The sequence below is a fragment of the Oryctolagus cuniculus genome, chromosome 1 (genome assembly GCF_051225735.1).
Source record: "Oryctolagus cuniculus isolate XC-2025 breed Fujian yellow rabbit chromosome 1, ASM5122573v1, whole genome shotgun sequence".
Lineage (NCBI taxonomy): Eukaryota > Metazoa > Chordata > Mammalia > Lagomorpha > Leporidae > Oryctolagus > Oryctolagus cuniculus.
Window position 1 is genome coordinate 19,154,169 of NC_142867.1, and position 25,034 is coordinate 19,179,202.

Below are 25,034 nucleotides of genomic sequence, written 5' to 3' on the forward strand. Positions count from 1 at the left end.
GGGAAACCGGAACTAAAGGTTCCAGCCACGTCCTCGTGGGCGTGATGAGCCGGACAGTTACGCTGCCTCTCTCGCAGACGGGCACTAGGGCGGGCTAGTGCAGGAAGTGGGCGGGGCTCCCGGAATGGCCGGGTTTGGACCGGGCAGGGGGCCGGAAGTGAATTGGAGGTGTGGCGGAAGTGGTTGGGGAGTGGGGCGAGCAAGAGGGGGCGGTGCCCGTTCCACCGCGGATCCGGATGTTTGGCGAGCTTTGACGGGCGTGGCGGAGGGAGCAGTGTCCGAGCGCGGTGAGCTTGCTGGGCGCGGGGTGTCCCCGCGATCGGGGTGGCGAGGGGGAGGAGATGGCCACGCCACCTGCAGGGATGGGGTCCGGGAAGGGAGGACCCGGGCGGATCCGAGGAGGGGGCGCGGGGGTGGCACCGGGCCTGGTAGCCTGGCTTTTCCGCTCCGGGGATTCTGCTTCGCTTTGGCGCCTTGCAGAAGACCTCGCCCCCTTCTCTGCCTTCTTCCAGCCCTCCCCAGGGCGGGGGCCAGGCCAGGTCGCTGTCCTCGAGCAAGCCCGTGGGCGGGGGAAGGCTCCCCGGCCCAATCTGGCGGAGCAGTCCGAGAGATAAGTTTGGGGGCAGTGTGCCATCCTGCCACTCATTAGGCCACGCTCTCTCAGTCTGGGAAATGGGATAATTACACCCCTTAGGAATTTCGTAAACCGAGAAGCTCTGTGCAAACCTGGCTGTAGTTGAGAGTCTTGCTGTTGTAATGTGGTGGAACTCGAAGTTTTGCAAGTGGGACTGCGACTGGGGGAGGCGGATTGCGATTGGAAGTGGCCCTCTCTGTTCTAAGTGGAAGAGATTGGGGGACAGGCGTTCATCTGCCTTCTTGTGGTCCCTCTGTGAGCCTGGAGAATCGCATGGATGACAATCACTTAGGGAATTCCTTGGGCATTGACCTTCACCAAAAGACTATCAGACTGATTGACCTGGATTAAAATCCTGCCTCTGCGGACTGTAGACGACCCTCATAATTGGTTGATTTTGTTCTGATCTTTAACTTTCTCAAGTGTAAATGGGCTGAGTGGTTGATGGTTTCCGAGCGCTGTTGTGAAGTTAGAAGGTAGCTTGGACTTGGTTCATGGTGTTACAGAGGCCCTCAACAAATATTTGTCTCCTACTTCACTTAGGGAATGAATTACTTCATTCCATCCCTCAACAAGTGGCTGAGCATCTGGTGTGCGCCTGGGGGTGTTCTGCATAGGGCAGGAGTTCTTGAATGGTGATTCTCAGAAAATTGCGAGATTTCATGTGTCATTTTTTTCTTAGAGGAAAAAAGTGCCCACAGATGTCATCAGTTTCATGAGGTTCATAAATTTCCCAGAGAGAAAAACTGTACCTGAAGTGCTTCTCAAAAGTTTTTGTACAAGTAGATGGTTCACCTGCTGAGACAGGAAAGACGGCCCTCAGGGTAGGCCGGGGTGGGGCTGGGTGGTGGCTCATGCTCCCTTTCCGTGACGTGACGGTAGGTGAGCCTTCCGCCTCTCGCAGAATGAATGCTGCAGCTGTGGGGTTGGAGGGAGGGGAGAGGCCGGTCTGGCAGGGGGGCGGGGAGAACTGATCAGTTAGGCTGGAAAAGGAGGCTTTGCGGGGGCTTGAGGGGTTCTGGAAGGGAGGTGGGGTGCACGTTGTGTTCCCTCTCAGCGGACATTCCTCTCCCTCCCTCATACCTCAGCTGCCGCCGCTCCTTTTGGTCCCGTGGCCACTGCAGCCCGAGTATTTCTGAACACTGGAGTACTGCCTTTCAGGGGGGAGCTTCCCCTCCCTCCCTCCCCCCCTCCCTTCCTAAGATTTCTTTATTTGTTTGAAAAGCAGAGTTACGGAGAGGAAGAGACAGAGACCTTCCATCCACTGGTTCACTCCCTACATGGCTGCAATGGTTGGGGTGGTCAGGTCTGGGCCAGGCTGAAACCAGCAGCCCGAGACTCTATCCACCCATGTGGGTGGCAGGGACCCAAGCACTTGGGCCATCTGCTGCTGCTTTCTCTGGCACGTGAGGAGGGAGCTGCATTGGAAGCGGAGCAGCTGGGACTCAAACCAGTGCTCCAGTATGGGGTACAGGCATTGCAGGTGGCATCTTAAACTGCTGTGCCACAATGGTGGCCCCAAGCCATCTCTTGTGACAGATGAAGGAATTTAGGCCCAGGTAGGAAAAGGACTTGCCCAGCATGCATGCAGTTCCTTGCTTAGACAGGACTATAATTCAGTCCTCTACATACTGCATCCCAGGCTCCCCTCTCCCCCCTTTTTCATTGATTTGAGAGGCAGAGAGAGAGAATGCCCATCCTCTAGTTGGTTCCTCAGAGGCCTGTGATGGCCAATATTGGGTCAAGGCCAGAGCCCAGAGCCAGGAATGCTATCCAGGTTTTCCACGCAGGTGGCAGGAACCCGGCCACTTGAGCCCCCACTGCTGCCTCGCAGGGTCTGCATCAGCCAGAAGCTGGAGTCCAGAGTCAGAGCTGCGAGCTGGCGCTTTGGCACAGTGGGTTGAGCCTCCGTCTGCGGTGCCAGCGTCCCCTGGGGGCGCCAGTTCCAGTCCTGGCTGTTCCGCTTCTGATCTAGCTCCCCACTGTTGGCCTGGACCCTCAGGGTCTTGGGAGACGGAGAAGAAACTCATGGCGCCTGGCATCTTGGCCATTTGGGCAGTGGGCTGGCAGATGGAAGATCTCTCTCTTCCTCTCTCTATCTCTGTAACTCTGCCTTTCAAATAAATAAATCTTAAAAAAAAAAAAAAAAAAAAAGAGCCAGGAATGAAACCCAGGCACTTCACTGTGGGTGCAGGTGCCTTAACCACTAGGCGACAAGGCTGCTCCCGTGCCTTCATTGCATCAGGCAGCCGCTGTGTGCAGAACTCTTCCCTGGGATGCCTGTGGCCGGAGCTGTCTGGGCTGTGACAGAACACAGGAGACAGACGGAAGGCTCAGACCCGGAGGGCGTCGGCTGAGCAGTGGTTTCTACCCCTGCTACCCAGCTGGGGGCTGCTACTGGGAGGAGCCCTCGTGTTTCCTGGTGCATGGCGGGAGGAGCAGGTGGATGGGTTAGGGGTGGAAGATTTCCCGCACTGAAGGGTTGAGAGTTGTGGGTGGGGGTGGGGTGGCTGGAGCTGGGCTTCATGGGCGAGGGGCACAGTAGTACCGGCCTTGGGAAGGGCATTCCTGATGGGGCAGGGTCGTCCTGCTGTGCGGGCTCCAGAAGGGACGTGTATTCTGGTGGTGAGCAGGGATGGGGACCAGAGTGGTGGCTCGGCCAGAGGAGGCGGAGGAGTGGAGGACGAGTGTTTTGGTAGTATGGCTGCTTGGCTTTGGCTGGGGAGCTTGAAACAGCTTTTGCCACTGAATCCGTGTGGTCACCCTGGCAACAGGGTGGTGGTTGCTAGGCACAGGGAGCCGGTTTGCAGTGCAGAGCCCGTGGCTGTGAAGCGTGCGGGAGGCTGGCACGTCGCGTCAGAGCCCGGATCTGTGGCTCTCGGATGGCACTTCTCCCCCTCTTCCTCCTACCCACCCCCGGGCCTTGTCTGCTCTCCTTATCTGCCTTGCTCACTCTCTGACCATATATGTCATTTTTTTGGGCTCCAGGAATGCGGCTGGGCGTACAGCAACCTCTTCCCTGGGGTTGGACCAAATGGGTTGAATTAAAGCCCCCCTCGCCACCCGGGTGGTGAGCTTGTGGCAGGAAAGGGAGTTGCTTCCCTTCCTTCCTTGGGGCTGCAGGCCGGAGGTGCCTGCCCCGCTCTGCTGCAGGCTTCCTCCTCCTGGCGGCCACATCTAGGCCTGGGAAACCCTTGCTCCCTGCTGTGGCCTCTCTTCTCAGCACCCCAGGTGTCGTGAGCGCCCCCTTGCCCTCCGTGTCCTTGGAGCAGTCTTTTCCACCTTGACACTAGTGCCGGGTGCTCCCCGGCGGGTTCAGCATGGCCTGGAAGCCCCTAGAAGCCTGCGGATTGTCTGCTGTTGACTGGCAGGCAGGTTCCGTCCCTCCTGCTGGCTCCCATCCCAGGGCAAACCCAGTGGGGCCCCTGAGGCAGGCCTTTTTTCTGGGACCTGTGGTCTCTAGCCAGGGGAGGGTTGGAGCGGCCAGGGCCTCAGCTGACCTGTTTCAGGCGTGGGGTGCAGCGCTGTAACTGCTGGGGCCTGCAAGTCTATGCTCTGGGCCTCCGGAGAGGGGGGCGCCGACCTCCGGCCTCTGCAGCTGGGTCTGCCTGACCAGGCCAGCCAGGGGTCAGGCGGCGTGGGACCTGGCACAGCAGGAGGACCTGAAGGGGGAGGCCGAGCCGTGCTGCCCTCCGCTCCAGCTGCCTTTCCTGGCATCTCACTCCCTGGAGTTCTTGGCAGGATGACAGGGGCTGAGGGACAGGGACCAGGGAGCTTGGGGGAGGGTGGGGGAGGGCAGGGTGCTCACCGTAGATGCTGCGAAAGATAACTCCAGAGGTCGCTGACCCTGGCCCGCCGCCATGCCTCCCCTCGCAGGGTGCCCCTCGGCTTCTGCAGGGCGACAGGCTTGGCCATGGATCCGCTGTCAGAGCTGCAAGACTATGACCTGATCCTGGACGACTCGAGCCAGGCGCTGAACCAGCTGAAGCTGGCCTCCATCGACGAGAAGAACTGGCCCTCGGATGAGATGCCCGACTTTCCCAAGTCAGGTGGGCAGTGCCGCATCTCGGGCAGCGGTGGGCAGTTTAGCAGGGGAGACCCCCACACTGCTGAAGGGAGACCCTGCAAGGCAGGATGGGGGCAAGCAGACCGGCCCGGGGCTGGGGTCGAGCTGGGGCGCAAGTCTTACCAGGGGGAGGGCCAAAGAGCGAGTATCTCGGAGAGCACATGGGAGCAGCCCCCCAGATCATCCTGACTTTGCCGTGTTCCCCAGATGACTCCAAGAGCAGCTCCCCAGAACCCGTCACACACCTGAAGTGGGATGACCCCTACTACGACATCGCCCGGCACCAGATCGTGGAGGTGGCAGGTGAGCGCCCCCAGCTGCGAACCTTTTCCCCCCGGGGTGCTTCCGGCCCAGAGAAGCCACCCTTCCCGCCGAGCTGCCCTGTGGGCTGACCCCAGCCCGGGGCACCATCCTTCAAAAGCCCAGACTTGACGGTGGCTGCTCCTTGACCTGTGACCTGCACCTGCCTCCTGACCCATGAGCCTCTGCCTCCCCTGCTCCATTTGCAGATGATACGAAGGAGGCTGTGTGGCCCAGTGGCTTTGAAGTCGAGAGGCCTGGGTTTGGGGCCCAGCTCTCTCTCTCTCTCTCTCTGAGCTTCTTTCTTCCTTGTTTGGCCGCTGAGAGGACTGTAGTCATGAATGTGTGTCAGGGCCTAGCCTGGAGCCAGCACGATTAGAGGCCCTGAGTGAGTGGCCTTCCCTCTCCCTCACTGCGTTCCCCTCCCTCCCCTTGGCACTGACGTCAGCCTTCCCACCCCATCAGTTACTGGGAAGGGGGCCAGGAACCCTGGAACAGGCAGTGGCTCCTTCCAGAAGTGAGGGGCCACGTGACTCCCTGGAGCACTGGTGTCAAGGCACGTGTGCTGCCCTGTGGGTTCTGGGTGGGGACCTCCCTTCCTCCTGTTCAGAAGTGAGGAGCCAGGAGAACCCAGGAGCGGGGGAGACAACGAGATGTTGATGACTTGGTTCCTGCCGTTAGGGTCCCACTGCCGGAAGAGGCCGCTGGAACTTTAGGATCCTTTGTCTTTTCCCGGTGGTTGTCTGTCTTTGCTGGTGAGCAGGGGGACAGCATGGCCCTGCTCAGAGGCTTTGGGTGAGCAAGGGGAGCCAGGCAGAAGCTGGCCCTGGAACCCAGTGTGGTGCTGCCTCAGAGGACCCTGGAGGAAGCCATGTGCTGGCCACAGGGAAGCAGCTGGGAGCGCTATCCCTCCATCACCCCATCAAAGGTGTTCCTGGTGCCTGCCGTGGTCTGGGGTAGAGGCGAGCTCTGGCCTGTGTTACCCCTGCAGAATTCTGGCCGGGGCTGAGCTGGGCCTGGGCACAGGAGACACCCTTCCCTCCACCACCACTGCACCCGATTGGTGTGGAGAATGTCCGATGTGAGGAGTCGCTCCGCTGCCTGGCCCCTGAAGTCCCACACAACACAGAGCTGCAAGCGCGTGTCTTTCCCCGGGGTGTGACGAGCCTGAGGGGCCCAGCTCCCTGTGGCTGCAGCTCTCGTGGAGGCCAAGTGGTATCAGCTTATTTGCAGCCGCACTCTGGGGAGCTGGGGGCTGGTGGGGTCGGGGAGCAGGAAGTAGCGAAGGATTTATAGGAGGCATGACAGGGTGGAGGCGAGGTGGGGACACACCCAGAGGCCACAGGGAAAGGAGTTCCAGGGCCGGGAGGCGCCCCATTCATACTGGGCCTGGACACTGGGTGCTGGCGTCCAGCCTGGGCGTGCCCCCTAATGTGAGCACGAGGAGCCTGCACGGGCACTGCCAGGGTGACGAGCCATGGCGCCGTCCCAGCGGGCCAGTTTCTTGCAGCCGGAATCATGGAAAAGAGCCCCTGTGGGAGGGGACGCGGTGTCTCCAGTCCCTGTGCAGCCTCCCCTCTCCGTGCTTCTCCGTCAGGTCAGATGCCAGGGGCTTCCTCCCAGCGGTTGCCAGTAAATGGCTAGCGGCTGGCTCTCCGGAAGAGCGGGGAGGGGCCCTTGGTACGTGTGCCATTTGTTGTCTCTGCCACTGCAGACGGGTATCTGCTGGCTGGCAAAACGGCGGGCCCCGTCTCTGCCACCTGGCGGGCCCCGTCAGTGCCAGCCCACACCGCCCGTGTCCTTGGCCTGTTCTGCAGGTGAGGGTGGGCGGGCACTGGGCTAGGGTCCAGAATGCCTGCCCGAGGCTCTGCCCTGTTGCTGATTAACTGCCAGGTCGCCCTGGGAGAGTTCCCGACCGACCAGTATCTGGGGAATGCAGAGGCCTCGTTCTCAGCGGCTCCGCCTGGCTCTCCACGGACACTCCTCTGCCCTCCTCGTGAGCCCGCTCCCCGTGCTGGCGACTGCAGGGCTGCCTCCTGCCTGTCTGCTCTCTCCCTGGAGCAGGAGGGCTGTAGCTGGCCTCTTTACAGGGCCTACCTCTAGCAGAAGCCACCTGCCCACTGGCCAGTTCCAGGCCACCAGAGGAGTTGGGCTGTGGGACCTCACTCCCGAGAGTGGGTGGGCAGGGGCCAGACCCTAAACTGTCTCATTTCTCACCTGACTGTGAGTCACCCTCTGACCCCGCCCACGGCCTTCATCCTGTTGTCAATCAGCAGAACAGAGTCGCAGGACTCTGGAACTTTGCAGTCCGCATTGAGGATTCTGTGCGGAAAAGCGCTCTCCGCCTTTAAGAAGCTTCCAGTCTGGTGAAGTGGCTCCTGACCGGGTCCCGGGCCTCTCTGAGAGCACAGAGGTTATCCCTGGACTGTGGCTCTCTAGGACAGTGTGCGTGTGTTTGTGATGCCTGGGACAGCATGGAGTTGTGGGACTGCCCAGCCTATTGGTGGAGCCCAGTTGAGTTCCCCAAGCTCCCCATTTCCAGGGTGCCGGGGCCAGCTGAGGGATGGAGTCGCAGGCCCCTGGCCCACACCCTGGCGGCTTGCTTAACCACTTACCAGCTCTTTTTTTTTTTTTTTTTTTTTACTAGCTTCTTTACATTCCAGAGCCTAGAGAGCTTAGACTCTCCGCCCTGGCCAGCCCCTGCTGAAAGAGGCTGGGCTGGGACTGAAGGAATCTTTTGGAAGGCCCCTGCTCCTCCCAGCGTCTCCCCCACATATCCTGGTCAGTTCTCCTTCCTGGAGGAAGTAGGACGATGGTGTGCCACCCTTCCCAGCTCATGGTAGGAGGCCTGCAGTGTTCTGACATGACACTCCAGGTTGTACATGAGGCTGGGCCTGCCAGTCTCCCTTTTGTCTCTATCCCCTGCACGGGGTTCCTGGTCCATGCTGACCCTGGAAGAGCACCTCACTTTGGGGGAAAAAAGAGCACAAATGTTTCAGGAGCTTCCCAGTTTTGTGACAGGCCAGTTCTTGGACAAATGTCCCCAGGTGGTTCCGCCCAGTGAGCATTTCCCCACAGCATCTCAAACTCCTCTGAACCCCACGTTCTTTAGAACATCAGGGAGAAAGGATTGAATTTTGGAAATGTCCAGAAGTCACTCAGAGCCAAGTGTGGTCATTTAGTAATCAAATAACAAATTGCAGTTTGTGGTCAGAGACCTCCCATTCATTGGTTCACTCCCCGAACCGAGAACTCCATCCGGGTCTCCGGTGTGGGTGGCAGAGACCCAACCCCTCGAGCCATCACCTGCTGCCTCCCAGAGTGCATCAGCAGGGAGCTGGGAGTGGGGGCAGAGCAGGGACTCAAACTCAGGCGCCGGATAGGGGCCGCAGGTGCCCTAAGCAGCGGCTTAACTGCTGCGCCAAACACCTGCCCTGAACGGAGGCTTTGACGATGACTGTTTTTTGGTGAGCTGAATTATAAAAAAAAAAAAATTGAGCATGAAAAAAAAAAATCGAGGGAAAACAAACTCCTTGTTTTGGGGGTTGACGTTGTGGCACACAGCAGGTTAAGCCGCGGCCTGTGATGCTGGCATCCCGTGTAGGCGCTAGTTCAAGTTCTGGCTGCTGTGTTTCCAATCTAGCCCCCTGCTAATACGCGTAGGAAAGCAGCGGTGGATGGCCCAAGGACCTGGGCCCCTGCCACCCACGTGGGCCCCATCCCACTCCTCATGGGGTGGAGTTCTAGGCTCCTGGCCTCAGCCTGGCCCAGACTTGGCCATTGTGGCCATTTGGGGAGCGACCCAGTGGATGGAGGATCTCCCTGTCTCTCTGTCTCTCACTGTTTCACTGTAACTCTGCCTTTCAAATAAATAAACCTTTAAAAAAACTTTTTAAAAAATGATTTCAAAATATATGATTCAGTGGTTTAGCATATTGACAGTGCTGTGTGGCCATTGTCATCATCCATACCGACACCAAATCCTGTACTCATTAAACAGTCACTCCCGTTCTCCCCTCCTCTCAGCATCTGGAAACCACTAATTTGCCTCCTGTCTCCGTGGATTTACCTACTCTAGATAGCTCATGTCGATGGAATCATAGTAGGTGTCTGTGTCTAGCTGTTTTCACTCAGCATGGTGTTTTCGAGGGTCATCCATGTTGTAGTGTGTGTCAGTGTTGCACTCTGCATGGCCGCGCAGTATTCCATTGCATGGCTCTTCCACAGTTTCTGCAGCCATCCATGCACTGATGGGCATTTGAGTTGTTTCTGCCAGGCATGACTAAACAATGATGCTTAGTGTTTGCACCCCAACCCAGTAGCCCTGAAAACAGCCTGTTCCTCTTGGTTCGGGAGCTGCCCATCAATGCTTCCACATGGGCCACTTGGGCCCCTGCACAACTGGTCCAGGTCTCCATGCTGGCATCTTTCAGTTCTTCTCCCCACTTGGGCTTCATCGTCCACTGACTGGGCCCCATCTTTTCCCACTTGTAGGCGATGACAAGTATGGGCGGAAGATCATCGTGTTCAGTGCCTGTCGGATGCCCCCCAGCCACCAACTGGACCACAGCAAGCTCCTGGGGTGAGTACCCGTGGGGACATGTGGGGCGCCTTTGCCCTGATCCCAGTGTAGCCTAATGCCATTGTCCTTCCTGTCTCTCCCCTACCTGGGGGGTGTCAGGCCACCCCCCACTTAGTGCCTCCCCTCTCCTCCCGAGGGAGCTGTTTTATATTAGGGGGAGAACACTGGCCAAGCTGCACACCTGGTTTCTGTTCATGGGCTCTGACTGGGTCTTTGGCCTGGTTTTCTCCCCCTTTCCAACGGGGTGGGACATAGCCCTCCTTCCTTGTGGAGATAGACACTGCTCACGGACGTGCTGTGAGAAGTCAAATACGGCCCAAATGAGAGGGCTGACTGTTAGCATTAGATGATGCTTCTGACTGTTTGTCATTTAGGTGAACAATTTGTGATATTCTATGCCACATTCCTGATTACTGTGCCTGTATGGCTTCTGTTAGCCAAATACGAGAGCACCTCAAAAAGTTCCTGGGAAAATGAATTAAAAAAGATAATGTGTTCTCTCTCTCTGTTTCTCTGCCTTTCAGCTAAGTAAAAAAATTTTAGGAAGGGCATGGGCATTTGGCACAATAGTCGAGGCACTGCTTGAGACAGTCAGCTGCATTCCACATCAGAGTGCTTGGGCTTGGGTGCTGGCTCCTTTCTGAGCCCAGCTTCCTACTAGGGCACCCTGGGAGGCAGCAGGTGATGGCTCAAGTACATGGGTTCCTGCCACCCACGTGTGAGACCTGCGTGGAGTCCCTGGTTCCGCCTGTCTTTGGCCTGGCCTGGCTCCAGCTGTTTTAGGCATTTGGGAAGTGAACCAGGAGGTGGAAAAATCTCCGTGGGTCTATGTGTTTGTGTTTGTGTTTTGTCTCTGTCTTGCCATCTGCCCTTTCAATAAAATTTTAAAGAAAGGAAAAAAGGCAACGTGACACGTCCACAAACGTGAGCTCTTCGTGGTAGTCTCGGCTGGTGCAGACGGCTCCTGATGCAAGTCTGGAGGCTGACTGAGTGCGGGGCTCTGCAGGCCCGATTCTGACACCTGGTATTGATCCGGCACCGGGCCCACAGTGGGGACCAGCGTGTCATCACTGTGCATGTGGGACCTCCGAGGTCCTTGGTTTTGTTGATGGGGGGGTGGAGGAGCTTCTAGGGGGCTGGGGCCAGGCCCAGCAGGAGGGAAGAAGGCCTGTGTTTGGAGTCTGAGCTACTCCCTGTGAGCTGGAGCCAAGGCTGTCTTTGCAGCCTGGCTGGGAGCCTCGCTCTTCTGGCCTCCTGACTGCTCCTCTCACTTTCTCAGGCGAGGCAGGCAGAGCCTTGTCCAGGCCCCGCGCCTGGCCCAGCCAGCAGTAGGCCCAGGAGCAGAGCTGCAGGTTGCTGGGTCACGCCCTCCACGCTTGCGCAGTGTGACAGACAAGGCAGCAGACTCCTGGCCAGACAGTGGTGTGAGTGGGAGGTGGGCAGAGAGTGGGTTAGGGTGAGGGAAACTGGGAAGGCACGCAGTTTCTAGGAGCAGATTCAGGAGGCCAGGGCCATTGCAGGGCTGTCCCTGGCTGGCCACCTCCCACCCACTTTGGTCATCCAGGCTAGAGAACGGGGCCCTCATGTAAGGTGGTCTACCCAGAGGGCCATGTGCGCAGATGCAAAGTATTGCGATTTCAGGTAGCGATGAGAAGTGTAGACGACTATATTAAAAAACAGTCTCGCCCAGCCCGTCCCCCGGGCGAAAGGCACGGTTCGTATTTCGGTGTGTTTACTTCCAATTTTTCTCTGCCATATGTGGAACTCCTGCGTCACTGTGGCACCTTATGTAACACTTTTATCCTCTGCGCCCGGAGCCTTCTTCACAGACAGCCTTTAAAAAGCATTTTATTGACGTGGGAAATGCGTGCAGAAAAGCGAACGGTGAAGGGTGCCGCGTGGTGTACCGCCTACCTCACCCACCCCGCTGGGCTCCGCTTGCTCTTCTGTCACCAGCCCAAAGGGCGACCGCTGCTCGGACATCTGACCTCACACACCGGTGCTGTCTATAGAAGCACCCTGGGAGGTGTTCTGTTTGTGGATGTCCCACGATTTATTTTACCTGTTCCCTGATGCTGGACAGTTAGCGTGCTGCACAGGTTTTTTTTCCCCATCATAAAATAGCCTGGGATGAGTCACATTGTGCAAAAATGTTTCTGTTGATCTCTGGTTATTTCCTTAGGAGAAATTCCTGGATATTTGAGAGGTACTTCAGAAAGCGCATGGAGAAATGAAATTAGATGATATTTAGGTGCAAAAAAGTTTGAAATCCATGCATAATTTTTTCATAGTATGTATTTTCTATGAATTTTTAAATTTTATTTATTTTGAAAGGCAGAGAGACAGAGGGAGAACTCCCACGCACTGGCCCACTTCTAGAATGCGTGCAGTAAATGGGTCTGGGCCTGACCAAAGCCAGGAGCCAGGAACCCAATCCAGGTCACCCACATGAGTGGCAGGGATCCAGTACTTGAGCCACCACCTGCAGCTTCTCTGTATACGTTAGCAAGAAGCTGGAACTGGGACAGAGCCGGACGGAACCCAGGCGCCTCCCGCCGGGGTGTGGGCGTCCCAGTGGCGTTGGAGCTCTGTGCTGGATGCCCAGCCCTTTCCATGAAGTTTTTGCAGAACCCTAGTATACAAGGAGTTCATAATTTTTAAAAATATTTATTTATTTGAAAGGCAGAGTTACAAACACACACACACACACACACACACAGAGAGAGAGATCGATCTTCTATCCTCGGGCTCACTCCCCAAATGGCTGCAATGGCCAATTCTGGGCAAGGTCAAAGGCAGGAGCCTAGAAAGCCATCTGGGTCTCCCACGTGGGGGCAGGGGCCCAAGCACATGGGCCATCTGCTGCTGCCTTCGCTGGGGCATTAGCAGGAAGCTGGATCAGAAGGGGAACAGCCAGGACTTGAACTGGTGCTCCTATGGGATGCTGGTATCACAGGCAGCAGCTTAACCTGCTGTAGCCCGCATGCCCCTCACAGTTTTTGTACCGAAGTAAACATCTCATGGTGCGGTTTTCCACAGATGGTTACAGGCTCAGGGTGTGAGCCTGTGTTGCTTCTGATAAACGTCGCTTTGTTGCCCCGCGAAAGGTCGCAGCTTCTACTGAAGGATGGCGGTGTCTATTTGCTCTGCAGTCTCTGCTGTTTTCCTAGTTCCAACGTGCACCTGATTGCGTGACAGCTCTTCGTCATCTGTGTAAGGGATAGATTGTAGTGTGGTGAAGAACCATCAGAATCCTCGCCTGGTGGGCCAGCACCGAGGTTCCCTCTCTGGGCGGGGGCAGGGTGGATCTGGCACTTGCTTGAATCCTTGGGCTTTTCCCTCCTTCTCTCCGCCCCGTCCCTGCCCTCAGAAGCTACCTCAGCCTGGGCAGGTGTCCCTGTGGGAGCCTGAGGCCTTCACACACGCTCAGCATAGTGGCTGCATATGATTGCCTCAGGGTGACGGAGACTGTGTTGGAAGTTTAGAGAACCTGAGGCTATGGGGCTCCTTGTTCACAGAACGCCCGGTGACGGGGTGGCATTTGGCCTAGTGGTTAGGATATCCCTTAAGATGCCCATGTCCTGGGGCCAGCGCTGTGATGTAGTGGGTAAAGCTGCCGCCTGCAATGCCAGCATCCCATATGGGTGCCAGTTCGAGTCCTGGCTGCTCCACTTCTGATCCAGCTCTCTGCTGTGGCCTGGGAAAGCAGTAGAAGATGGCCCAGCTGCTTGGGCCCCTGCACCCATGTGGGAGACCTGGAAGAAGCTCCTGGCTTCGGATCAGTGCAGCTCCAGCTGTTGTGGCCAATTGGGGAGTGAACCAGCGGATGGAAGACCTCTCTCTCTCTCTGCCTCTCCTTCTCTTTCTGTGTAACTCTGATTTTCAGATAAATAAATAAATCTTAAAAAAAAAAAAAAAAAGATGCCCATGTCCCACATCTGGTGCCTGGGTGTCAGTCCTGGCTCACCCTCGATTCCAGCTTCCTGTTAGTGCACACCTTGGAAGGCAACTAGTGATGGCTGTAGTCCTCGGGTCCCTGCCACCCACATGAGCAACCTGGTTCGAATGCTGGGCGCCTGGCTCTGACTCCGCCGAGCCCTGTCTGTTGTGTGCATTCGGGGAGTGAACCAGTAGATGGGAGCTCTCTCTTTTTGGTCTCTCTTCCTTCCAAATAAATAAAACCATTTAAAAAGCCAGTGGCGGGGGCCCCATCGCCGTGTCCTGGGCACAGTGTTTTGCAGCCTGCGCTGGAGTTTGCAGGTGAAAGGCAGAGCTGTCCAAGGCTTGGACGCCCGGACTCAGCTCCAGGTTCCACCACAGCTGCAGGGCCTCGGATTGGCACGCGACCTCTCTGCGCGTTGCCCTCACTCGTACGCTGGGGATGAGGTCAGCCCCCACTGGTGTGAGGACGGAGCGAGATGATGTATGTGAGGTGCTTGGCAGACACCAGAAACTTGACATTGATAACCGGTGACTGTTGTCATCAGTATTGACTCGGGGCCACCTGCGCCCTGCTGCAGGGGGGTGAGGGCGGGGCCGTGCTGGTCTCCCGACTCCCGGGCAGTGCTCCGACAGGAGAGATGTTGCTGTTGTTAGCATTCCTTCTCTCGTCCTGTGCGTCCGCACGAGCATGTGGCCATGGCCGATTTGCAGCCAGAATGAGCAGTGCAGGAGAGGGCTGTGAGGAGGGGCAGGCGTGACGAGGAGGCTGCGGGGCCCGGGTGTCTGCCTCGCTCTGGGCCCTGCAGCCTGAGCGCAGCTTTCCTCCTGAAGGTACCTGAAGCACACGCTGGACCAGTACGTGGAGAGCGACTACACCCTGCTGTACCTGCACCACGGCCTGAGCAGCGACAACAAGCCCTCCCTCAGCTGGCTCCGCGACGCCTACCGGGAGTTCGACCGCAAGTGGGTTGGGGCGTTGGGCTGGGCTCCAGGGCCTGGGGCAGGCAGCTGGGTGCTGGGCAGCGCTCCGCTAGGGCAGGAGCTTATTCCATGCTGGGGAAGAGGGGGGGCGGAGTCCCAGCCGGGGAGGCAGATTCTGAAATCAGAATAACTAGCCCAGGCCTAAGTCCCAGCTTCTCCACTTACTTGCTCCGGGAATTTTCATGTCCAACTCCCCAAACCTCTTATTTTCTAGTCTGTAGAGTGGGGAAGCACTTGCCTCGCACACTCGCCATGAGTAGTGACACCAGAAAATGTGCAGTAAGCCCTGGTCCCGGAGCATGCGTTGTGGCACAGCGGTTAAGCCGCTGCTTGGCCTGCCCACCTCCAGGCTGGGTTGCAGTCCTGGCTTTGTCTGATCCAGCTTCCTGCTGACGCACACCCTGGGAGGCAGCGGGTGATGGCTCAAGTGCTTGGTCCCTGCCACCCATACGGAAGACCCGGATGGAGGTCCAGTTTCCCAGTTTCAGCCTGGTCCAGCCCTTGCTAATGAGGCCATTTGGGGAGTGAACTAGTGGGTGGAAGATTCTCTCTCTCTGCCTTTCAGACAGATAACAGTAAATGAAAGAGACCCTCGCCCTGTGTCTCTGCAGCCCTCACGGCCCACACCCCACACTTCTGCTTTCCTTGTCCTCCACCACAGGTACAAGAAGAACATCAAGGCTCTGTACATCGTGCACCCGACCATGTTCATCAAAACCCTGCTCATCCTCTTCAAACCCCTCATCAGGTGAGAGGCCCGGCGCGGGCCAGTGCAGACGCCCGAGGAGGCCAGGCCCCCAGGGACAGAGAGCTGGGCGCAGGCCTGTCTCTGAGCTGGGCAGCCTGCGGGCGGAGGGGCCTGACGCGGTCCTGGCCTCCCTGCAGCTTCAAGTTTGGGCGGAAGATCTTCTACGTGAACTACCTGAGCGAGCTGAGCGAGCACGTGAAGCTGGAGCAGCTGGGCATCCCTCACCAAGTGCTCAAGTGAGCAGGGCGGGGGCGGGGGCGGGGGCGGGGCGGGGGTGGGGGCGAGTCCACAGGCCCCGGGGCGGGGAGCCGGGTGAGGCAAATGAACGGCAGGCCATACAGAGCGAGTTCACACCCGTTTCTGGGGGCGGGCACTGGGCCTGGCCGTTAGGACACCCTGATCCCGTGTTGGAAAGCCTGGGTTCGATTCCCAGCTCTGGCTTCTTCTGCTTCCGGCTTCCTGCTAACGCAGACCCCGGGAGGCAGGGCTGATGGCTGAACTGATTGGGTCCCTGACACCCGGAGACCTGGCCCGAGTTTTTGGTTCCTGGCTTCAGTGGAGGGCATTTGGGGAGTGAAGCAGTGATTGGGAGCTCTGAGCTCTTCCTCATAAATAAGTAAATAATTCCAACAAAGCCAGGCAGTCACGCAATTCTCTCGTCTACAAGCTCTGTGACGGGTCTCTTTAAAGTCTTTGTTTCCTCGTGTTGGGTGAGGTGGATTGTTGCGAGGATTAGAGGAAATAAGCTTTGTAACACAGCACAGCGAAGGCCTGGAAGCTTCGACAGAGCCGGCCGGGAGCTGACTCCCCTCCCACCTGCCCCGCAGGTATGACGACTTCCTCAAGTCCACGCACAAGAGCCCTGCGACGGCGCCCAAGCCCATGCCCCCACGGCCGCCCCTGCCCAACCAGCAGTTTGGGGTCTCCTTGCAGCAGTGAGTATGCGAGAGGCGGGCTGGCCTGGCCGGGCCGGGGCGGGCAGGGCTGCAGAGCCGCTCACCGCTCTCACCCCCACAGCCTCCAGGAGAAGAACCCAGAGCAGGAGCCCATCCCCATCGTGCTCCGGGAGACCGTCGCCTACTTGCAGGCCCACGGTGAGTGCCACCCCCCGCCCTCCACGGGGTCCCCCAGCCGCTGAGCAGGGCTTGGGACTCACCAGGCTGCACTGTTTGCCAGCTCTCACCACCGAGGGGATCTTCCGGAGGTCGGCCAACACCCAGATTGTGCGGGAAGTGCAGCAGAAATACAACATGGGTGAGTGCGGGGCTGGGGCGGGTGCTGGGGGTGGCTGCCGGGGCGGGTGCTGGGGGCTGGGTGCCGGGGCAGGTGCTGGGGCTGGGTGCCGGGTGGGTGCTGGGGGCCGGGTGCTGGGTGGGTGCTGGGGGTGGGGGCCGGGGCGGGTGTTGGGGCTGGGAGTCGGGGCGGGTGCTGGGGCTGGGGGCCGGGGTGGGTGCTGGGTCTGGGGGCTGGGGTGGGTGCTGGGGGCCGGGTGCCGGGTGGGTGCTGGGGGTGGGGGCCGGGCAGGTGCGCCGCTGCTTCAGGCCCCTCCGCCTTCTGCAGTGCCATAAGCAGTGTCCCAGGCTTTCTTCCTGGCACGGGCTTCTGTGGCATTTGGTGTCACTATGCAGGTCCTGTCCCCCTTCTGCCTGGCCGTCTCTGGCTCTGGGCTCGTTCAGGGGCAGGGGATAACTGCACGTGAGCCGGGGCCCACTCCACCCACGTGGCCTGAAGTGCACGCTGGTGTCCCTGAGGGAGAGGACAGGCAGGGCGGGAGGAGGAAGGGCTGAGGGCGGAATCGGGCGGGGAGGGCCTGCCGGGCCCCAGACAGCCAAGCTCCCGTCCCCTCCCCCAGGGCTGCCCGTGGACTTTGACCACTACAATGAGCTGCACCTGCCAGCAGTCATCCTCAAGACCTTCCTTCGGGAGCTTCCCGAGCCCCTGCTGACCTTCGACCTCTACCCCCATGTGGTGGGCTTCCTCAGTGAGTGCCCCTCCCCCACCCCCACTCCGAGCTGTGCAGGCTTCGGCCAGGTCGGGTTGGACTTGGGGTGGGCTGGGCTTGGGGCAGGTGTGTTTGGCCCGCAGTTCGCCCACTGTGCCCTGCAGGCTGTGGGCCTCCGCGTCTCCCAGGGAAGTCTTCTGGGGTCTCCCCCAGAGCCTTGTGGTGGGACTTCCGGCAGCAGCCCCTCCTGGGGCCCCCTGTAACCTGGGCCCTGTTCCCCGTAGACATTGACGAGAGCCAGAGAGTGGAGGTGACGCAGCAGGTCCTCCGCACGCTGCCGGAGGAGAACTTCCGGGTGCTGTGTTTCCTGACTGCCTTCCTGGTGCAGGTGAGGCCTCGGCCAGCCCTGCTGCTCACCTGTATGGGGGAGGGGGAGGGGCGGGGGGCTGCCATCCTGGTGACTGTGGGCAGTGGGGAGCAGGGTATGTAGCTTCCTGCTGCAGTCCCCCAACTTCCGCCACAGATTTCTGCCCACTGTGACCAGAACAAGATGACCAACACCAACCTGGCTGTGGTCTTCGGCCCCAACCTGCTGTGGGCCAAGGATGCTGCCATCACTCTCAAGGCCATCAACCCCATCAACACCTTCACCAAGTTCCTCCTGGACCACCAAGCGGAGCTGTTCCCTGACCCCGACTCCAAAAAGCTCTGAGCCCGGCTCCCGTCCCCCCGCCCCCTGCCCTGGTAGCCCCACTTCGGACTCTTCCTGCTGCCATCAGCCGAACTGGAACCCGGGCCCCCCGCCCAGCAAGCGACCACAGAGCCCTGGGAGATGGGCCCTGGGGCCGGCCACCATGGCAGCTGTCCCCTCTGCCCCGCCCCCTTGCCGGCCCCAGAGGCCTCGCTGTTACCATACGAGTTTCTCTTCGCCTTATACCTCTCACTGCCTCTCTGGATGCCTGGCTCCTGCCATGCTCCGCCGAGCTGGGCTTGGCTCTTCCGGCCGGAGGACGGAGCCCCAGTAGCCCCTTTCCTCTTTTTCCTGCCTAGTGTGGCCCTGGCAACCGGGGATGACCAAAATCCCTGCCGGCTGGGTTAGTGGCTGGGCCCGGCCTCTCCTCCCTGAGTTCTGGGGAATGAACAGTTGAGCTCCTTGGCTTGGCCTGGCCACACGAGGCGCCTCCGTGTCTGGGTTTGGTGCCCTGCGTCTGGAAGGGCCGCCGCACGTTGGCCTGGATGCAAGCTCTCTGCTCCAGTCCGCTCCACTAAAGGCTCAGCTTCGGGCGTTCCCGGAGCTAAGGAATGGCAGCACGGGGGTCAGCCTCCTCCTTCTGCCTCCCCCTACGCGTGCCGGGGCAGCCTTCCCCAAGTGGCGCTGCCCCTGGGGCTGCTGGCCCCTTGGTCCTGCCAGGACTGGCAGCTTGGATGTCGGGGCTCCGAGTCCCAGCATCCACTGGAAATAGACTGCTGTGTCCCCGGGAGCTCGAATGTCTGGTGGGATCCGTGACAGGCAGACGCAGCCCCCAGGCCTCACCTCCTTTTCCCCACGCACACAAGCTCAGCCGGGGGCTCCCTGCTGCAGCCAGAGGTGACTCAGGGCCTCAGGGTCTGTGGTGGAGACGGGAGGGGCTGGGAGGGGCCGAGATTCTGCTAACAGTCATCCCCGGGAGGTAGTTCTGGACCCCAGTGGTGGTTGAATACCCCTTATCCCAGCCGGGTCCCTCACAGTGACACTCCTGCCAACGAACCCCGGGCGGCCCCTCCTGCTTTGTTCCCAGGTGACAAGGATGCACCTGCAGTGGGCCCCCGACACAGCTTGACTGCCACTCCAGAGCCAGAGCTGTGAGGAGCCGCACCGGCCTGCCCGGCGCCATCTGCGAGCCAGGTGGGGTGTGGGACTGGCCTCTCTGGGCACTGTCCCCAGGCAGGTGACACAGCCGGAATCCCAGGGCCTGGAGTTGCTGCTGGTTGTCAGTCCCTGTGCCTTTCCGCTTTCTGCCCTCCTCTGTATGTCAAGTATTGCCCACAGCCTCGTGTCCTGGTCTCTGTCCTGCCGGTCTGGTCCTGGGGGCGCTTGTACTGTGAATCAGGTGTTCACATCACACTTAATGACTTCCTTGGCACCGATCATGTATTTCACCATTTGCACTTTTTGTATTTCAATAAAAACGGAGACAGAAAGCTGCCCTTCTGGCTGTTGAAGTGAAGCCGGGTCAGATGGGGACCCCAGAAGTCTGCTCCCCTCGTCTGGTCCACTGCTGAGTGGCCTGGAGGCCACGTGCTGCCCGTTCTGGCACACCTCTCCTATCTGCGCGGCCACCATGTGCTGTGGTGCCCTTGGATGGATCTAAGGCAAACAAGACAGAAAACACCTGAGTGGACTGTGGTGGGTGACGGGATGAGAACCGCAACGGGCATTGAATCCGGTTCCATCACCAGCTCTCAGCAGCGGCCCTGGCTCTGACCTCCATCGGAAAGTGGCTCTGGTTCCCCTGAGGAGCAGATACCGCACGCTGCCCGGGGGCCACAGAAGGACCAGGAGCGAAGTGAAGCGGGGACGGGGGCCCTCAGCCCTGAGCACTCCTCCCCTCCCGCCCTGCCCTCCCTCGACCGCCGAGGCTGCTTCCCCGTCCCCCAGCAACACGGCCACTAGAAGAACCGCTTTTCCTTTCCTCTTTTAAAGAAGGCTTAGCTTTGCTTTACGTTGAAGGTTAAGGTGGTAAACTCTGTGATGTGCACTGTAAGATGACAGAATCTCACTGGGCCACGTGTGCACTGCTCACCTGCTAACCACAACCAGGAAGCTGTTCTTTTTCCTCCATGCTTGCTAGGGCTGCGGGAGCCAGGCCAGAGCTGCAGGAGCAGGCAGCCTTACTAACGTGGTGTTCTAAACACCGGCCCTGACGGCCGTGGCTTTCATCCAGGGAGTTCCAGAAAGATGGCCGCCCTTCTCATTGGCTCTGCTCGGCTCTAGGCTGAGCCTGTTTGGAAGACAAGCTGTGACCCAGGGAAACAGGGTGGGGTGGGGGAGCAGAGCTGTTTACTTGGGTTGGGCTCCTGGCAGGGCCTCTGCTTGAGTGACTCAAATGTCAATTTACCAGGGGCTTCGCAACGCAGGCCTCCGGGGGGTGAGGCGGAAGGAGATGCGTTAAAGGGATAGGACAGCGCTGCTGGTCACGGAGCAAGGGAGCACTTGGCTTTTGTGGGGACACTGGGGACAGCCTTGCCAGCATTTCTGACCCAAGGATTGGGCAGCTCTGGCCGGCTGCATGGTCTGGTAGCATCACGGTCAGTGTTGCGTGCAGTTTGCTAACAAGCGTTCCCTGACCCTTACTGGTATGAGTGGGCTGGGTCTGGGCTGAATTTAGTTTTGCCTCTAGAATGTTGGCTCCACTTTCAGCTCCCTCCTCCCACAGAAGCCACAAGCCAGGCGGCAGGGGCTGGCTCTGCCAAAACTCAGACGTCTGCAGCCGGAGCCTCCAGGGGCCACAGGGCCGATCCCTGCAGGGCTCCCCAGAACCTGCCCAGTGCCGTTGCCAGGACTGGCTCAGGTCTAACTGCCCAGGCCGCTGACTTCCTGCCACTTCACTCAGCAACGTGGCTTCTCTCTGGTTGGCTCAGCCGTGAGCTGCGATCTGCCATTGTCTCTTCTCTGGGCCGAGTGGTGAGCTGGGTTACGTAAGGAGGAATAAAGAGCTGGCGGCAGTGCCCTACATTTTATGGGTGTGTTCCATACGCATGTCGTCACTGAATACTCAGACGTGAGCCCTTGCCACAGGAACACTGCAAGGACTTAAGGTGCTTAGGTTTCCTGAGCAGCCCGTGGCCAAGCCCCAAGACTCAACCCAGCCCGGCCTGATGTGACCAATCAGTGCTCTTCCCTTCCCCCAGGGAGCTGGCGCTGACCGGGTGGTGCACAGAGACACAGTGCTGTTTTCAGACAACCTGCAGGACAGGAGGCTGTGAAGTACAGAAAAAAATTTTATTGGAAATCTCTTGAATATGTTTTGAAGTGTAGCTCAGCATTTCCAAACAAATCAGGTTGGAGAAGGAAGAGGGACTCTGGCACCGGGAGACAGCCAACTGGTCCCAGGCTGTCCCTGGGCGCCGCAGGACTCCGCGTGGGCTCATCCTTGTGTGCACTGGGCTGAGGTCAAGGGCAGCCTTCACAGTTGCTTTGCTCCTCCCAGGCTCAGCTCAGTCAGGGCTCCGCCTCCCCTGCCTCTCCCTGATGGCTGCTGTCCGTGGAGGCTAACAGTGACGGAGTCAGAGAGGACTGTGTCAGACGGTGGCTAACAGGCCTCTCCATGCGAAGGCCTGGACAGAGGGCAGCAGTTGAAGGTCCGCCTCCTCTTCAGCACGGGGGCCTTGGAGGTTAAGTCTAAGTGGGTGAGCAGGCCACGGACATGCTGAGGCCCAGACAGGAGGGCCAGCTTGCCGCCACTGCTGGGGACATTGGTCTGTGATGGCAAAGCATGCACAGGGACAGGGCTGTCCTCCGGAGCCGGCTCTAACCCTCACCTGCGGCTGCCCAATCCCTGAGAGGCCCGGTGGGGTGGGCAGGCCTGCTCTCAGGCAGGCAGGCGGCCAGCCTGGGGCCAGCGGGGGAGGCCAGGCACTTGACTTAGTCAAGCACTGATACTGAAGGGCTAAGCCAAGCACATGCCCAGCTTTGGTTTCTCAATGAGCGGTCAGCCCAGCTCATAAATGCCAGGGCCGTGCACAGACCCTGGGGTTAAAGGAGGCGGTGGCCAGGCCCAAGTACACAGAAGGTCTGTGGCCCAGCCCCGGGGATCAGGACGTGGGGCCAGGCAGCGGGGCACGCACACGACGCCTGTGGGTGGCACAGCTTGGGAGTCACTGCCTTTAGCACCCAAGGCCTCCTGGGCGGCCAGAAGAGTCAGCGGCGCTGTCTGCGGAGCCGAGGCCTCAGGCTTTGCCAGGAAGACGTAGCATCCGCGGGAGAGCCTGTGCCAGTTCAAACCCGGCCATCCCGGAGGGCGCTCTGCCCTCAGCCAGCCCGAGCCCTGCAGCCCGATGGGGGCGGCCCGGGAAGAGGCCCTTCCGCTTCCCCAAGTGAAAGCATCTAACCTCAAACATATTTCCTCTATAAAATATCTGATTTCTCTGAAAGTAATAAATATTTACCGTGTTCTATAACCAAGGAGCAGCAACCGGGGGGGAGGGGCGGGGGGGGGCTCAACGGTGACGCCCAGTGCCTGGGCCCCAGAGACACGGGTTCCGCCTCCCCCGGGGCTGAGCGAGGCAGCCGCCAGGGCCGCTCGCCCCTCGCGCAGAGGCTGGCACGGCCTCTGAGGGTCGAGATGGCTTTGGAGTTCTCGTCGCCTGCTGGGGATGGCCTGTCATCACCCGCAGCATGGGGGTGGGGTGGGGGGGGTGGCACAGGGCAGAGAGGGAGCGAAGAAGAGGAAGACTCCAGGAACTGAAGGGGAACAGAGCAGGCCTCCAGCTCCCGCTCCTTGCTGTCCGCCTGCCATTGGTCTCGGGGCCCCCAGCTCCAGTGTCAAAGGGCAAGGGTGGAGCCGGGTGGGAGGCGGGCAGCAGGAGGGCGGGGTGGATGCCTCCGTGAAGCAGCTGATGGCAGGCAGGGCGTGCACACGGCCCCGCTGAGGGCCCGGCTGTGACACGGGCGTGCACACGGCCCCGCTGAGGGCCCGGCTGTGACATGGGGGTGCACATGGCCCGCTGAGGGCCCGGCTGTGACACGGGGGTGCACATGGCCCTCTGAGGGCCCGGCTGTGACACGGGCGTGCACACGGCCCCGCTGAGGGCCCGGCTGTGACACGGGCGTGCACACGGCCCCGCTGAGGGCCCATCTGTGACACGGGCGTGCACACGGCCCCGCTGAGGGCCCGGCTGTGACACAGGGGTGCACACGGCCCCGCTGAGGGCCCGGCTGTGACACGGGCGTGCACACGGCCCCGCTGAGGGCCCATCTGTGACACGGGCGTGCACACGGCCCCGCTGAGGGCCCGGCTGTGACACAGGGGTGCACACGGCCCCGCTGAGGGCCCGGCTGTGACACGGGCGTGCACACGGCCCCGCTGAGGGCCCATCTGTGACACAGGCTCTGCCCACCTCCAAGGCCAGGAGTTCTCTTGAACGCTGTTATTGGGCTTGACTGGTGCCATGGAGTCTCCAGGGGGTCCGAGGGCAGGAACTTCTGGGTCCCTGTGAGGAGCCCATCGCCTCCTCAGCTGGCTTGGGGCAGGAGAGATGAGAGCAGCTGACGAGTGCTGGGCTCGCCCTCCCTGGGGCCGCAGCGACGCCAGGGCCCCGAGGACACGTTTACTGCAGGGTTTCCACAAAGGCGTCAAATTCTCGGACGTTCTTCTCGTGCACAGCCAGCTTCTCTGGGAGCGAGTCCTGCGCCAGGAGACAGAAAAGAGCTGCTCACTTGGCAGGGCCCCGGAGGGCAGCCGGCCTGGCCGTTAGAGGAAGGAGGGAGTGAGACCAGGGGTGGCCGGGCAGGTGCACAGCAGCCTGGGGAATCCTAGTGGGCCTCACAGTGACACAGCAAGAACAGGTGACACAGAGAAAGAAGATGACACGGTGGCACAGATCAGACTGGCAGGCTGGAAGGACCAGGAACAGTTAATCAAAGACGTCTTCACACCCTCGGCAGGGCATGGAATCCCCCGGGAACAGGCGGTCCTGTGGTGAGGCCTGGGACTTTGCATCTGTGCACAGCTGGGAGGGGATTCAAGGGGAATGAGAGAGAACATACACAGGGAAACAGCTGTGAGCATCAGTGAAAATCCGCTGCTAGCCAGGTGGCCCGTCTCCCCACGAACAGGCAGACGTAAGCTGCCTCTGGGGAGCTGACCTCCCCGCTGGGCTGCTCGGGACCTGAAGACTCACACACTGTCTAACCCCAGAGCTCAGACACTGAGGCTGGCCTGCGCACAGCTGCCTGGGGAGGAGGGAGCCTCGGGACCAGCGCGTCCCAGCTGTGCCATCGTGGGGGAGGAGGGAGCCTCGGGACCAGCGCGTCCCAGCTGTGCCATCGTGGGGGAGGAGGGAGCCTCGGGACCAGCGCGTCCCAGCTGTGCCATCGTGGGGGAGGAGGGAGCCTCGGGACCAGCGCGTCCCAGCTGTGCCATCGTGTCGAGTTCCGGGACCACGTTTCCTCCCAAGCGCACGTCAAGTGAGAGGCAGGGGAGTAAGAACCAAAACCAACTTCAACAGCCAGGCGGGCTGGGACCAAAGCTTTCGTTTTGCCTGGGTGTGTGTGACCACAGGCAAGTCAGTTTTCTTGTCTGATAACTGGGATAAGAAAACCTACCTCTAAGAGCTGTCACATTCATGTTAAAGACTCAGAAAAATGCTGGGCACAGAGAAGCTGCAGGAAGTGTTACTATCAACACCTATTACTGGGGCTGGTGTTGCAGAGTAGCAGTTAAAGCTGCTGCCGGCGATGCCAGCATCCCACATGGCTGCCAGTTCATGCCCAGCTCCACTTCCGACCCAGCTTCCTCCTAATGGCTCAGAAAAGCAGTGGAGGATGGCCCCAGTGCCTGGGCCTATGACACCCGTGTGGGAGACCCGGATGAACCTCCTGGCTCCTAGCTTTGGCCTGGCTCATCCCTGGCAGTTGTGGCCAGTTGGGGAGTGAATCAGCAGATGGAAGACCTCTCTCTCTCTCTAGCTCTGACTTTCGAATAACTGGATAAATCATTAAACAAAAATAATTTCTTCTTCTTCTAGCTATGTTGTTGTTATTGAGCAGGGCCTTAATTTCTGTAGAGGACACTGACACCCCATGGCACCGGGCACCCGGAGTCTCTGCGGCTTGTGCAGGAAAGAGGAGATGCCCTC

At 59.7% G+C, this 25,034-nt stretch overlaps 2 protein-coding genes and 1 long non-coding RNA gene across 17 annotated transcripts in view; 1 reads left to right on the forward strand and 2 right to left on the reverse strand.

Moving 5' to 3' along the window:
* The first annotated feature begins 155 nt into the window (after positions 1-155).
* On the forward strand, positions 156-19,376 carry ARHGAP1 (Rho GTPase activating protein 1). 3 transcript variants are annotated; one of them, XM_070071047.2, is made up of 14 exons: positions 193-287; positions 4,511-4,683; positions 4,908-5,003; positions 9,027-9,102; positions 9,495-9,582; positions 14,356-14,487; positions 15,167-15,253; positions 15,391-15,489; positions 16,081-16,188; positions 16,271-16,347; positions 16,430-16,507; positions 17,106-17,234; positions 17,480-17,583; positions 17,719-19,376. In XM_070071047.2, exons 3-14 carry the CDS (start codon positions 4,956-4,958, stop codon positions 17,905-17,907), a joined length of 1,215 nt encoding a protein of 404 aa, XP_069927148.2. In that variant the 5' UTR covers positions 193-287; positions 4,511-4,683; positions 4,908-4,955; the 3' UTR covers positions 17,908-19,376. The 3 variants fall into 3 exon arrangements, with proteins under 3 accessions (XP_008268643.3, XP_069927148.2, XP_089183282.1); XM_008270421.5 differs by lacking the exon at positions 9,027-9,102 and having other exon boundaries at positions 156-287; XM_089327156.1 differs by lacking the exons at positions 193-287; positions 4,511-4,683; positions 4,908-5,003; positions 9,027-9,102; positions 9,495-9,582 and adding an exon at positions 12,690-12,795.
* On the reverse strand, positions 19,328-20,274 carry LOC149128316 (uncharacterized). The gene is made up of 2 exons (XR_016229894.1): positions 19,979-20,274; positions 19,328-19,542 (listed from the first exon to the last, which is right to left on the reverse strand). It is a non-coding gene; the product is annotated as an uncharacterized LOC149128316 (long non-coding RNA).
* An 889-nt stretch (positions 20,275-21,163) lies between these two features.
* Positions 21,164-25,034, reverse strand: part of ATG13 (autophagy related 13) — a 67,958-nt gene continuing 64,087 nt past the window's right edge. For all 13 annotated transcript variants that reach the window (XM_002709079.6, XM_008270389.5, XM_008270363.5 and 10 more), the window contains one exon: positions 21,164-23,582. In XM_002709079.6, coding sequence (XP_002709125.2) covers positions 23,505-23,582 — 78 coding nt within the window. In that variant the 3' untranslated portion in view covers positions 21,164-23,504. The remainder of the gene's footprint in view (positions 23,583-25,034) is intronic.